This window comes from Procambarus clarkii, chromosome 31 (genome assembly GCF_040958095.1).
Source record: "Procambarus clarkii isolate CNS0578487 chromosome 31, FALCON_Pclarkii_2.0, whole genome shotgun sequence".
Taxonomy (NCBI): domain Eukaryota; kingdom Metazoa; phylum Arthropoda; class Malacostraca; order Decapoda; family Cambaridae; genus Procambarus; species Procambarus clarkii.
The window spans coordinates 21,435,357-21,449,576 of record NC_091180.1 but is presented as its reverse complement, the minus strand read 5'-3'; the positions used below and the strand labels follow the sequence as shown (position 1 = coordinate 21,449,576).

At 42.5% G+C, this 14,220-nt stretch overlaps 1 protein-coding gene across 2 annotated transcripts; it reads left to right on the top strand.

Moving 5' to 3' along the window:
* Positions 1-4,438: 4,438 nt before the first annotated feature.
* On the top strand, positions 4,439-14,198 carry LOC123758705 (UDP-glycosyltransferase UGT5). 2 transcript variants are annotated; one of them, XM_069334485.1, is made up of 8 exons: positions 4,439-4,775; positions 6,103-6,276; positions 6,826-7,080; positions 7,729-7,962; positions 9,659-9,823; positions 10,927-11,149; positions 11,619-11,838; positions 13,109-14,198. In XM_069334485.1, the coding sequence occupies exons 2-8, from the start codon at positions 6,103-6,105 to the stop codon at positions 13,389-13,391; spliced, it is 1,554 nt and encodes a 517-aa protein (XP_069190586.1). In that variant the 5' UTR covers positions 4,439-4,775; the 3' UTR covers positions 13,392-14,198. The 2 variants fall into 2 exon arrangements, with proteins under 2 accessions (XP_069190586.1, XP_045599230.1); XM_045743274.2 differs by having other exon boundaries at positions 4,440-4,808.
* The last annotated feature ends 22 nt before the right edge of the window (positions 14,199-14,220 follow it).

Here is a 14,220-nt window from a genome sequence, read left to right as displayed (position 1 = left end):
TCCAACACTCAGGTGGTGAGGTGTAGTGGAGGTCCAACACTCAGGTGGTGAGGTGTAGTGGAGGACCAACACTCAGGTGGTGAGGTGTAGTGGAGGACCAACACTCAGGTGGTGAGGTGTAGTGGAGGTCCAACACTCAGGTGGTGAGGTGTAGTGGAGGACCAACACTCAGGTGATGAGGTGTAGTGGAGGACCAACACTCAGGTGGTGAGGTGTAGTGGAGGTCCAACACTCAGGTGGTGAGGTGTAGTGGAGGTCCAACACTAAGGTGGTGAGGTGTAGTGGAGGTCCAACACTCAGGTGGTGAGGTGTAGTGGAGGTCCAACACTCAGGTGGTGAGGTGTAGTGGAGGTCCAACACTCAGGTGGTGAGGTGTAGTGGAGGACCAACACTCAGGTGGTGAGGTGTAGTGGAGGTCCAACACTAAGGTGGTGAGGTGTAGTGGAGGAACAACACTCAGGTGGTGAGGTGTAGTGGAGGTCCAACACTCAGGTGGTGAGGTGTAGTGGAGGTCCAACACTCAGGTGGTGAGGTGTAGTGGAGGACCAACACTCAGGTGGTGAGGTGTAGTGGAGGTCCAACACTCAGGTGGTGAGGTGTAGTGGAGGACCAACACTCAGGTGGTGAGGTGTAGTGGAGGACCAACACTCAGGTGGTGAGGTGTAGTGGAGGTCCAACACTCAGGTGGTGAGGTGTAGTGGAGGTCCAACACTCAGGTGGTGAGGTGTAGTGGAGGACCAACACTCAGGTGGTGAGGTGTAGTGGAGGTCCAACACTCAGGTGGTGAGGTGTAGTGGAGGACCAACACTCAGGTGGTGAGGTGTAGTGGAGGTCCAACACTCAGGTGGTGAGGTGTAGTGGAGGTCCAACACTCAGGTGGTGAGGTGTAGTGGAGGACCAACACTCAGGTGGTGAGGTGTAGTGGAGGACCAACACTCAGGTGGTGAGGTGTAGTGGAGGTCCAACACTCAGGTGGTGAGGTGTAGTGGAGGACCAACACTCAGGTGATGAGGTGTAGTGGAGGACCAACACTCAGGTGGTGAGGTGTAGTGGAGGTCCAACACTCAGGTGGTGAGGTGTAGTGGAGGTCCAACACTAAGGTGGTGAGGTGCAGTGGAGGACCAACACTCAGGTGGTGAGGTGTAGTAGAGGTCCAACACTAAGGTGGTGAGGTGTAGTGGAGGACCAACACTCAGGTGGTGAGGTGTAGTGGAGGACCAACACTCAGGTGGTGAGGTGTAGTAGAGGTCCAACACTAAGGTGGTGAGGTGTAGTGGAGGACCAACACTCAGGTGGTGAGGTGTAGTGGAGGTCCAACACTCAGGTGGTGAGGTGTAGTGGAGGACCAACACTAAGGTGGTGAGGTGTAGTGGAGGTCCAACACTCAGGTGGTGAGGTGTAGTAGAGGTCCAACACTAAGGTGGTGAGGTGCAGTGGAGGACCAATATAAACACACTTCTCTCCCTGCACTTAACACACTATCAGCTTGGGTTGTAGACCAATCTCGCCAAGTGCTTCACCTTATCAATAGCGTTTGCCATTTATCTAATGATATAATATTATTAGTACTCACATGAGGTGATTTTGCTTTCTCAGCAAATGCTACTAAGACAGATGCTCAGTAAATCTGCGGGATTATCTTAATCTTTACTGAAGCACTGGAGACCGTGGCTGTCAGCACAAGCCGGCCGCCACACACAGCAGTAAACAACTCGGGTGAACGACTCATCGTTGCTAAGCATGGTACTGTATCTATACAGCCTTGACCAGTAGTCAAGGTCCAGGAGTTGGGCCGCGCGGCCGCCAGTGTGCCTTGTCACGCCCTTACTCTATGTACTGCAGCCATGTCCTTCATTACTGTACATGTATACTGCGGTTATGTCCCTCATTACTGTACATGTATACTGCGGTTATGTCCCTCATTACTGTACATGTATACTGCGGTTATGTCCCTCATTACTGTACATGTATACTGCGGTCATGTCCCTCATTACTCTACATGTATACTGCGGCCATGTCCCTCACATTACTCTACATGTATACTGCGGTTATGTCTCTCATTACTCTACATGTATACTGCTGTCATGTCCCTCATTACTCCACATGTATACTGCGATCATGTCCCTCATTACTCCACATGTATACTGCGGTCATGTCCTTCATTACTCATTGTATACTATACTTCATTACTTCATTGTATACTATACTGCGGTCATGTCCCTCATTACTCCACATGTATACTGCGGTTATGTCCCTCATTACTCTGCATGTATACTGCGGTCATGTCCCTCATTACTCCACATGTATACTGCGGTTATGTCCCTCATTACTCTACATGTATACTGCGGTCATGTCCCTCATTACTCCACATGTATACTGCGGTTATGTCCCTCATTACTCTACATGTATACTGCGGTTATGTCCCTCATTACTCTACATGTATACTGCTGTCATGTCCCTCATTACTCCACATGTATACTGCGGTTATGTCCCTCATTACTCCACATGTATACTGCGGTCATGTCCTTCATTACTGTACATGTATACTGCGGTCATGTCCCTCATTACTCTACATGTATACTGCTGTCATGTCCCTCATTACTCCACATGTATACTGCGGTTATGTCCCTCATTACTCCACATGTATACTGCGGTCATGTCCTTCATTACTGTACATGTATACTGCGGTCATGTCCTTCATTACTCCACATGTATACTGCGGTCATGTCCCTCATTACTGCTCGCCTAATATATAGCAGATGTCAAGACGCCTGCTATCGCAGTATCTATCGATGATTTCGATGTTAACAAACAACACAGAAATCATCGATAGATACAGCGATAGTAGGCGGCTTGACATCTGCGAGGCACTACACATCGAAAAGTCAACACCAGTAATCAACAGCCAATTAATGCACAATTATATTCTACCCACTTCAAGACTCCGCACCAATATAAAAGCATCAAGAGGAAGTATGGGCCAATAGGCCCTTTACAGTTGCTTCCATTCTGCCCTCTCATTTAACCAATTTATACCCATTGCACCGTGTTCTGTCTTGTGTTGGTCAAAAGTTTGTTCACCTCACCCAAAACTGTTGCAACATATCGCCTCACCCAATTGCGAGTATATACGACAAGCTGTTCAATGTTAGCACTGCGGGCTCACCATAGCCCGTGCTACTTGGAACTTTGTTCCAGGTGGCAAATCTTTAACAACAACAACAACAACAATGTTAGCATTAAGTAAAACTCTGTTTAGTGTTTTCAGGTTACAGTTGTGTGTGTGCAAACTTTGTCTTTGAAAATGTAATAAGCTAGGTCAACAAGGGCATTAGGAGACACGAAACGTGACCAACCACTTGGGATTCGAACCCAGAATTCTCGATAGTATGCCGGGAACGAACCCGACTGTACTATCACTTAGAACATGACCAGGATTCAAACCTGTATAATCAGGGCTCACCTCTGGTGGACAAGTATCACAACAGTGTACGCCAGTGGGATGAGCCATGGTAACCTGGGTTTCAGTGCTGGTCGTGTCATAGCATGTTCAGTGATTGTAACACTGTAAGTAAGGCATTGGCCTTACCTTGAGGTGCTTCCGGGGCTTAGCGTCCCCGTGGCGCGGTCATCGACCAGACCTCCTCCTGGCTTGGGGGAGGCCTGGTCAATGACCAGCACCTGCTCCCTCCCCCTCCCAGTGGCTTGGGGACCATTAAAGTTTTCTCTCTCTCACACTCACCGACAAGCCTGATGAAATGAAACCTGCTTTGCAAGTTAGATCATGATTACCTTGAGACCAGAGCTGATCAAAGGTCACCTCCTAACCAGAGCTGATCAAAGGTCACCTCCTAACCAGAGCTGATCAAAGGTCACCTCCTAACCAGAGCTGATCAAAGGTCACCTCCTAACCAGAGCTGATCAAAGGTCACCTCCTAACCAGAGCTGATCAAAGGTCACCTCCTAACCAGAGCTGATCAAAGGTCACCTCCTAACCAGAGCTGATCATAAGCCACCATCTGAATAAAGCTGATCAAAGGAGAGCAAAGCTTGCTAAAGGATAACAGGGGTTTTCACGGGTGTGTTAAATTTGTATTGTTTGAAATTTGTTACAGAAAGACATACTGTGATGTCAGGTAACAGGTCTAGGTTAATATATGTCAGGGAGTACAAGAAAAAACGTTTAAGCTACACCTCTCCTTTTCCATGTTATTTATCACGTTCATTTTCGCCACATTGCGAAGCAGAACGATCGTGTGTCCGCTTCTCACCTCATTTGCAATGTTCAGCCGGACAGTCACGCTGATCCAGTCAAATAATCAATCTCAAATCTAGTAATAATTTTTAATTTTAGGGTTTATAGATTGTTTTTATTTAATTTAGGATTTGCAAAAATCCTAATGATTGGGAAAATAAGTCTTGATAATATTAATAATTAAATAATTCATAAAAGAAGGAAGGCAAAAGCTACCAGTTGACGGGCATGTGTTCTGGGATAGTCAGTTTATATTGGGAGTGGAGCGGGCAATGTGTCCTGCGTTGGTCCTGTGCTACACTTTGCCAGTTGAGCGTTGGTCCTGTGCTACACCTCACCACCTGAGCGCTTGGTCCTCCACTACACCTCACCACCTGAGCGCTGGACCTCCACTACACCTCACCACCTGAGTGTTGGTCCTCCACAACACCTCACCACCTGAGTGTTGGTCCTCCACTACACCTCGCCACCTGAGCGCTGGACCTCCACTACACCTCACCACCTGAGCGCTGGACCTCGGGTATTCAGCAGTTGAGAAAGCGAATACACAGTAGTATGTTTCTGGTCTTTAAAATGTTATCTTCGCTATGCAATTCCACCTGATAAACGTTATCACTATCATGAACGGGTATTTATCCACTGATGGACGGAAGGGGAAGTTATTGCCAGTAGAAAGTGCTAAGCCAGTATGACAGTTATAGCCTGATGGTGAAGCCCTCCCCATCTACAGCCTAGTCTAATGTTTCTTGATTTACTTCAATTGGAAGTTTGTAAATGTTTAAAGGAAGTGAAATTTTCTGCAAGCTGTACCGGCTGAATGCAGTGTAACAAACCAGAATGTCACCTCTGCTCTCTAGGTAACAGACTCGATTTTAAATGACCTTAACGTCACTTACTCTGCCTTAACTGGCCGTCAGTTAAGGGTATCGATGTTAACCGTTGTTCCTTACCGTAACCTGAGCCCAGTGCTGGTTATGTAACTTGGTGATTGACCACCAAATGCCACGTGCACTAGGAAACACTGACGCCACGGTTACCAGTACACACAAAACTTGGATTATACCCAAGCTTATTCACGAGACTTTTCGCCGCCAGTACCTTCTTCTTTGGTGACCCAAATGTACTTAAGCTAAATGACTGTGAGAAGGACCCGTCAATTAGTTTCAGGATGCCAAGAACTGGGATCCGTAATTAACTGAAAAGGAGGAATAAAATTTACTCTAAGAGGGCTTACTCAATCAAGGGGAAATATTTACTATATGAGGATGCTAGGTGGAACCACATAAAAACTTACAAAATACTAAATTGGGATCGTGGACTAAAAATAATAAATGAGAAGGGAATATTATCTAAACACAAGAAATCACTTAACATTCGTTTATTGACACAAATATATAAAAACGTAGTCTAGATAATATAGGTCGGTTCCCACAGACTGAGAGAACATCTTGACTTGAGATAAGTCATGATGGTACCCTACATTATTTTATAAACCACTTTACTACTCATTTTTAAATAACTTATAAGGAGATCTCAGAACTATTTTAAGTGAGTGTAATCCGTGGAAGGACATGCCTGGGCCATCTCAAACTGGACTGTCCTGCAATGACTTCGTTTCTTGCAGGTCGGCATTCGATCCACGACGGTCTAAGTGATTGGGCACCGTTCCTTCCCTCCGTCCTCATATCCCAGCGCCTATCCTTCGTAATGAAGATTTAATGCAATATATTGGCTTACTGGCACAGTGCTATCCTCATAGTGTCCTTGCTTTTCATTGAATTATGACTGTTAAATGCTTTTCAATATTTATTTTCATACTCTGTAAATATCAAACTTGGTCTACACAGATGAAGTTGGCGCCGTTGTGTGTGTTGGTGGCGGCTATGGCAGGGGTCGCCGCGGGGGAGTTGGCGCCCCCTGAGAGAACCTACAAGATCCTCATGCTCCTCCCCGTCTCTACCAAGAGCCACAGGAACGTCTTCATGCCCATCGCCGAGGCTCTGGCCGACCGTGGACACGAGGTAGGGCATCAACGAAATGATTTTGGTGATCTGGGATTATACAGAGGAAATTAGTCCTATGCAGCAGTGGTCAAAGGGTTCTGTAGTGCAATGGTCAGTGTTGTTTGGTCACAGCTAAAATGTCCCGGGTTCGGAATGACAAAAGCGTTTGGAAAATGTTTCATTTCACCGAATGCCTCTGTTAGACAACTGCTGTTGGTGTCATCTTGGGTGATATCAGTTGTTGGAATATGGTGAATTTGATAAGCCTAATATGCTCCAGCCCAAAATATGGAAACCATATAATTAAAACAAATAATATTTTCAATAGACTAGATTATTTTTCCTGTCCCCATCGAGGCCACTAAATATCGTGGCCAGCAGGTATATTCAGGTAAAAATATGCACTGCTTGTGGAATTATAAAAACTATAATATTTGTAATTCTTCAGTTCTGAGAGGGCATCCAGCTCCATTTTTTTCAGCTGGCAAATTTAGTCCAACATCAGTTGCAGCTTTTATGAGAAATCTTTAACTTTATATTACCTTTTGCCTCAAATCTCATCTCCAGATTGTGATGTTGACCAACCACCCGAAGTCATCAAAACATCCCAACATCCACGAGGTCACACACGGACTCCGTTACTTCAGTGAGATGAGTGTAAACATGTTTGATTATGTTAATGACCGGACAGGATGCTTCCAGATGTTTGAGGGCATCCTTCCAGACATTGCCAGGGAACTGTACAAAGTTCCTGTGGTGAAGGACCTTTATGAAAGAAGGAAGGAGTTTGATCTCATCATGGTGGATCATGAGTTCAATGAGGTAAGTGTTCATAGTTATTCTTGTTTGATAAGTGCAATTATCATCTGATAAGTAATTTCTTACTTATATTCAAGCAAACAAAAAAGTTGTTTGCTTAAATTTAAATGTAATCGATTTCCTAAGCCTAATATGAGATCATGCAGATCTCTCTTACCTTCTGATATTGGGATGGATTCAATTTATTATGTGATTAGCTGATAATGTATATGTGTATATATAGGTTGGCAATGCCTTTAAATAAACTGTAGGAGAGAGACCTCTTAGCCTGCAAACTGTGAGCTGAGGGAGGGAGGGAACTTAGTCTGCAAACACTAAGCTGTGGGAGAGAGCGCTTTTAACCTGCAAACTGTAAGTTGTGAGGAGAGCTAGCTGTTAGCCTTCAAACTAGAGTTAGAAAACTTATAGTATTCTAAATGAAAAAATTAATCCACATGTAATTTTTTTTACTAATTTTCGTTTCTGTGATAAACGTAATATGTGACCTATGGAATTGTACCATAAAGGCAACTAAGGCAGCAACAGTAAATCTGTGATTAGAAATATCATCGAAATAATTATAAGTGCTACCTGTGTAAGTATCATTCAGGGTTATACTGTTGTAGCCAAAGCTTGGGGTCAGGGTAAGCCTCATGTTTACTCTGGCTGCAGGTGGCGTACCCGTTCGTGCACGAGGCTGCCTTCGTCATGGTCACTACGCCAGCGCTGGACTACCGCCAGAGCGCCGTCCTGGGCAACGTCCTCAGCCCAGCCTATGTTCCCAACCACATGATGGATTACCCACATCCCTACTCCTTCTGGCACCGCTTCCACAACATGATGATTCAAATTGGAATTGCGATTTATTGGAGGAATTGGGCCATCGTGCCACCAATACAGAAAGAGGTACGTTGAATGTATGACAACCAGGATTATTTATTTATATACAAGCAGGTACATTGGGGTTATGAGAGTATATAGTTTAATTTAGTTCATTTATTATGCACCCCATACCTATCCTGAGGGTGGTAGGTGAAAGTGTTACAGAGGCACATAATGACTCAGAAACTGAGCTCCACAAGTCATTTAGCTAAGCCAGTTACAGTCTTGATGAGCTAGTTACAAAATTTAATGCACATCGTCACATCAACAATGGGCTCGAGACCGACCACAAGTACAGGTTCTAAATTAAGCAACTGACATATGTGGAGAGCTAGTGTCAAAATTGATATGTTTGTCCTGCACACCGCCCCCCCCCCCCCTTCCCATCCAGTGGGCAGCGGTGGAAAGGTTACAATCACTCATATACTACCTACAGTTAGCAAACTGGGGATATTTGGCTAAGATTTCTGGTAGCAAATCATTTAGAATGAAACGGCACAGGGAAAATGAGGAAGGGGCTGATATATAGGGAGATGTTATAGGTTCTGGGGAAAAATAAACAGTTGGTAATAATAATTATAATAATGACTGGTGTCCTACTAGTAGCCCAACCACTACTCTGTGTATTGTGGCTGTTTGTATACTTGCACTGTATAAACTAACAATCCCTCCTGCTGATGTGGACTATTCCCCGCCCCCAGGGATAAGCTATCCCAATGTTACGTGGTAAAGAAGTATGATGACTCACTACCTACTGGTCACAGGGTATTAGGAAGTGAGATGTTATGTTAATTTATTACACAATGTCCACCCATTATAACATAACCCCCGGCAGTGTTTATTGACATTTTCTCGACTACCAATATCTTAATTTGATAGAGATAATTTTTTGCAATCTAAAGCTAAAGCACACCTGACACACTTCTGATGGAAGTACAGGTTAGGTATTCCCCATAACTCCACAGTTGCAGTCAAAATCCTTTCCTGTTGACCCCTACTATAACAAGAGCAATTAAGAGCACATCTGGAGTTGCACATTTATATAGAAAATATATAATATAGCGAGTGATGGCCAGTACTGGAAAAATAACAACTTATCTACTAAATAAACTCCTACAATGTACCATAACTTCACAGCACAGCTGCCTTACCAGTTGAATCTGTTTGCTGCTCCAGAACACGTCCAAACAAAGTATCGAACAGTAACTAACTTTACAATTTTATTTATTTCCACCACTCGTTTACCAAAACAATTTACAGTTGATATAATCTACTATCTGTTTAATACTTAATCAATTTACCAACTTATATCTCTTCAAACCTGCCAGTAACATCTGTGTTGCACCTTCATCTTACTCCGGCAGCACTGTAGGCTACTGGTCTCATGCTCCGAAACTATACTCTTTGGTTATATGCAAATAACAATAGTTTTCTATGAAAAAGTCTAACCATGGTCATAACAGGAGATAGGTAAAAAAAGAAGAGTAGTAGAATGGGGTAAAGTGGAGAGACAGACTATTCCCGGCACTGCCAAGCACCCATCCTAGTATATTAATAACTAAAGTGGTTTATCTTAAAGAAGTAAAAAGTGTTTTCACTCTGAAGATTTTTTTAGTTTTATCTAGTTGTTGAGTAATGCAATACCTGATGGACGTTAAAGATCAACTCTTCCACTCCTTGTGAAAGTGCAGTGCAGTGAAGGCCTGGTGTTTTTCCTCAGATCTCTGCGCAGTTCCCGGATCTTCCGCCGCTGTTGGACCTGGAGAGGAATATGAGTCTGGCGCTGATCAACACCCACTTTAGCATCAGCATGCCACTGCCCCTCCTGCCATCAGAGGTGGAGGTGGGCGGCATGCACTGTCGACCCGCCAGCCCTCTGCCCCAGGTGAGTTGTCCTGCCCTCACAGGTGGAGGTGGGCGGCATACACTGTCGACCCGCCAGACCTCTGCCCCAGGTGAGTTGTCCTGCCCTCACAGGTGGAGGTGGGCGGCATGCACTGTCGACCCGCCAGCCCCCTACCCCAGGTGAGCTTTCTAGCTTCTGTAATTATTAATGATAAACGCTGTTATCATCATATGTAATAGTCTAGCTTGTAAAATTCCCATGTTGACAATGTTGTGTAGCCTATCAAATAATACAAATACCCTCTGTCTGTGTGTCTCAATCTTCCAAAAATATATAACCACATGGGATTCACAAGTCAAACATTATAACTAAGCAGTACTTATATTTTAATGGATTATTATCATTTACAGCAAAATTTGTCAGCAGTGAAAAGTAAAACAACATATTTTACGACAAATTTTATCTTTTCCAAGCACGCAATATTCACCAAATTGTTTCACACAGGAATAATTCAGGAAATATGCATATTTTAAGTTTGCTAAAATTTTATTTGGTAACATTTTAATCCCTTAAAGCATATCATTTCTCAGACAACTCCAGATACATTTCACATACAATCTTGCATGTAATTTTAGTCCACCCAAGAATTCAAGTGCTATCTCAATGATAAAACGGCATCTCTTCCTTTTCAGCACGTTTTATATTGCAATTTCAAGTAGTTTTTTAGAATTTGTAAATACTAATATAAAACATAAGGAAAAAACGTTTTTTAGTATGTTTTTAATGTTATGATATAAGGTTTTGGAGGAGACATAATGATGGCTATCATCATGATCTTGTTGTTTAACCAGTCAAGTTTTAGACAGACAGGAACATTTGTCTTCTTAATGGACGCTCAAGCTCAGCCAGGTAAAGTAGAGTCTTATATCACAGGAGGACAGGTTCAGTCTCTATCACTCAGAAAACTACATCTGTAAATTTTGTGTTTTTAATGCACAGGGCTAACAGTTTGAACATGTTAATCTATTTGAAAATTTCACTTGTTATAGTAAGAATTAAAATTAAAGGTTAAATTTAATGTATTTTCTAGTATACACTCTCCATCTGTCTTATGATTAGTTCATCACAAATTGTTGACCCAGGAGCTGGAGTCGTGGATCACTGAGGCAGGAGCTGCTGGTGTCATCTACTTCAGTTTGGGCTCCTTTACGCAAAGCACCGACATGCCACTCCAGTACCGCGATCTCCTCGTCCAGGCCTTCCGCAGGCTGCCACAGCGCGTCCTCTGGAAATACGAGGGGACGCTGGAGGACCTCCCTGACAACGTGTTGCTCAGCAAGTGGCTCCCCCAGCAGGATATTCTTGGTATTTGCTGCTGTGTTCTTACTACAGTAAACTTGTTTTCTCATGTATGGTCTCCGTCCACTTATATTAACCATTCCACTAATGCAACACTAGTTAATTAACAAACATACTTCTTATTTCTCGTATTTAATCATTTAAATTTCATTTTCGTGTTTGCTTCGATCTGTTATATGAATTGATTAAGAGGGATACGAATGACGTTCACTATTATCGATTAATTAATTTTTACTACAAATTCATTTACATTTTTACTACAAAATATGTAAAGCTAATTGGCCTATTTAATTCATAACTATAATTATTTGAATATAAATTTCTTATAATAAAGTATTTTCCCGTTGTATAAAGAATATATTTACCAGAGAATTAGATACTCTTTCCATCTTAGATACATAATATTCTCTAACCAGTAAATATCATTTCATTTCCCCAAGTTTTCATTTCCTATTATATTCTCACCATTGTGCAGGCCACGACAACGTGAAGGTGTTCATCACCCACTGTGGTCTCTTGGGCCTGCAGGAGGCCATCTACCACGCCACGCCACTCCTCGCCCTCCCCATCTTCTCCGAGCAGCCCAGGAACGCTATGGTTGTGAAGAGATCTGGACTGGGACACTTACTGCAGTGGGAGGAGCTCACTGTGGACTTGGTGGTCGACGCTCTCACCGATATTATTAACAACCCGAAGTTAGTCATTGATTGCTAATATTATTTCTTGTTGGTAACAACTGGAGTAAATTCTCAAACATTTTTGTGTATTGATGTATTAGAGAGATTAACTGTAAAATACATTTGTTGCAATCAATATTCCGTTCGTGTTTTGTGGTATTTATCTTGAGGAAGAAAGCATATACTTCATATACAAGCGAGCTTCTGCATTTATTTTCATATTTGTTATCATTTATATATTTTCAAATATCGAAATTATTTGTTCAAGGCACATAGGAATCTTTGACTACAGTAATTGTTAAGTTATCCAACATTTAATTTTGAGCTTAAGTGAATTGATTTGTGTAATTTCATCATCATTGGTAGATAGTGCAAGAACTGAACCCTGTGGTACTCCGCTAGTAACACTCCTCCAGTCAGATTCATTGTCTTTGATTACTGCTCTCATCTGTCTGTCAGTTAGGAAATTTTTCATCCATGTCAGAATTCTCCCTCTCACCCCTCCAACATGTTCTAGTATCCAGAACACTTACGAACTTGTACATCTTTTCTCAATCTTTACAGCTCTGTTTACAATTATTAAACAGTTAATGAGCTCCGAAGCACCAGGAGGTTGTTTATAACAATAGCAACAGTTGATTGGCAAGTAATTATTTGTAATTAGCGCATATAGGACTAGTGTAGAGCTTCCTAACTTAAGGATAGATTAAGTGAGATTAACAGGAACATCTAATTGAGAGAGTGAACTAATGAGAGTGTGGAGAAAGTATAATACTTCTTAACATACTTGCTACAATGGTGTTTGCACTTAAATAAATATTTAAGTAAAAATATTCAAGAAAGGAATCACAGAATAACGCAATATTAACTGTAAATAGAAACTGAAGGCGCTGGAAATGCCCGCACTGTAAGCCAGAGGAAATACATAATAATTTTAGAAGGAACAGTTATTTCTGATAACAGAAGGAATATTTTTGAAAAATCAGTTCTTAGTAGAAGTTAGAGTATTAATTATGAAAAGACTTTATCGTAAAATCAGTAAAATCAGCTTCTTATAAAATTAGGTAGATGGAATTAACGTGTTTCAAGAAGAGGCAGTGTGGGCCAAAACCAATGGAAAACTCTTTAAATAGTTATGATAAATAAAAAGATGGTACGACACAAGAATTCACAGATTCATATGCCTACATTCTTCGACAATTATATAAACAAATATATGATCATGCATTTTTTTGTGTGGTTGTGATATATTATTTTAAATTTTCTTTCTGACTTTTCTGGTGGTCAGGTATAAAGAAAATGCAATGAGGATGTCAGCGGGGATGAGGGACCAGCCGACGTCGCCCAGGGACCGGGCGGTGTTCTGGACGGAGTACGTCATCCGCCACCGTGGGGCGCCCCAGCTGAGGTCCCCGGCGGCACAGCTCTCCTGGGTGGAGTTCCTCATGCTCGACGTCCTGCTCCTCCTCCACCTGGCTCTCTTCCTTCTCGTCTTCATCCTACGTCGCATCTTCAGGGTCATCGCTGCTAAAGCACTTGGTAGTGGCATTAACAAAATGAAGAAGGAATAGGAATGTTTTAATCTATTGGAATCTATCGTTACTGTAGGACCGAGATCGTCACAGCCCGCTTTCACCCGAGGGGCCGGCGGTTACTCATATGTCAGTGAGTACATGTATATATTAGGGTCCCGGTAGTATAGTCGGGTTCGTTGTCGACTCACAATGAAAAATTCCAGATTTCAATTCAGAAAATGGTTGGGCGCCTTTACTATCACCTAATACGCCTATTCACCTAGCAACAAATAGGTACCCAGGGGTTAATGTGCTTGTTGTGAGGTTGCATCCTGGGTGGGGTTAGTAACTCTACCATGAGAGGGACCTCGATATAAGCATTACATGTATAAATTCACTGGCTGCCTGTCTCCCGACACAACGAATAATTATTAAATTATCGAGGAGGCCGAGGTGAATTACCAGGCGTACTTGTGTGTGTGTGTGGGGTACAGAGTGTGTGGGGTAGACTGCTGAAGAACAGTGTCGTCTGGCGTGAGATGAGGTGTCAACCAACCTGTAAGGGACTTACACAATAAAATCATTGTGTTAACCACTGAGTGTAGATTTATTGTCATATGAATAACCCATTTCACTTCTCCAGTAATCTCTATAATTCTCTCATTATTGTGTTGGGAATGTCAGCTCAGATGTATCCTATTACATGTCCTAAATATATCTTAAAGTTCCAAACACATCTCTCTTCTTTTTTATTCATCCTCCAGCGATTCATTAGTCTGTTCTTAAATATACAGAGGTTAATGTCAATATTACCCTTGCTTTAGTATTATAATTAATTAGCAAAATAAGTAGCCTTCCCTTCAGTCCAATTTATTCAATAGTGACT